The sequence below is a fragment of the Sphaeroforma arctica genome, assembly GCF_001186125.1.
Source record: "Sphaeroforma arctica JP610 unplaced genomic scaffold supercont1.13530, whole genome shotgun sequence".
Lineage (NCBI taxonomy): Eukaryota > Ichthyosporea > Ichthyophonida > Sphaeroforma > Sphaeroforma arctica.
In genome coordinates this window covers 1-648 of record NW_014027028.1, presented here as the reverse complement: position 1 = coordinate 648, position 648 = coordinate 1, and the positions used below count along the sequence as shown (strand labels likewise).

The window sequence follows — 648 nt, the reverse complement described above, 5'->3', positions numbered from 1 at the left end:
TACTCACACACACACACACACACACACACATATATATATATATATATATATATATATATATAACACGCACAAACATGCATACTCGCATGGATACACACATACACACAAGATACCTAAAGCCGAGGTAGTCCTGTCCAAAAAGAACTCTTGAGCAGTACTACACCCCCTCTGGCCTCTGATTGGCAAACACAGCTATGGTCGGCTGATTTTCCAAGCACGCATGCGCCACACATATGCATAGTATAAACCAAACACACATACACACACACAAAATAACACACACACACACAAGTAAGTATACACACAGGCACAGGCACAAACACATCATACATACCTGAAGCCTAGGTAGTCTTGCCGTAACAGGCTCTCGAGCAACTCCTGCAGTTCCTCTGGTCGGTGATTGGTGGGGATGGCGATAGTCACCTGATCGTCCAGGAACTCTATTTCTGGTATGTCCTTATTCAGAAGTTTTTTTCGCAGGGGTAACACCATGGTCTCAAAAAACGAGATCAGGTCATCGCCGGCCTGTTGCGGGGTTCTGCGCATTTCGGGTACCTCAAACCCGTTTTTGAGGACGGAGTGGATTGTGGCTGTGACCAGAAAACAAGAATGGGGTTGCGATTTTTTTCAGGATATATATATATACTA

The 648-nt window shown here is 44.4% G+C and overlaps 1 protein-coding gene across 1 annotated transcript; it reads right to left on the bottom strand.

Annotated features, from left to right (window-relative positions):
• Window positions 1–334: 334 nt before the first annotated feature.
• On the bottom strand, window positions 335–546 carry SARC_18065 (hypothetical protein; the record flags this gene model as incomplete). The annotated part of the gene is made up of 1 exon (XM_014287852.1): window positions 335–546. A coding segment is annotated over one exon (212 nt), but the record flags the coding sequence as incomplete, so codon positions are not given.
• Window positions 547–648: the final 102 nt, after the last annotated feature.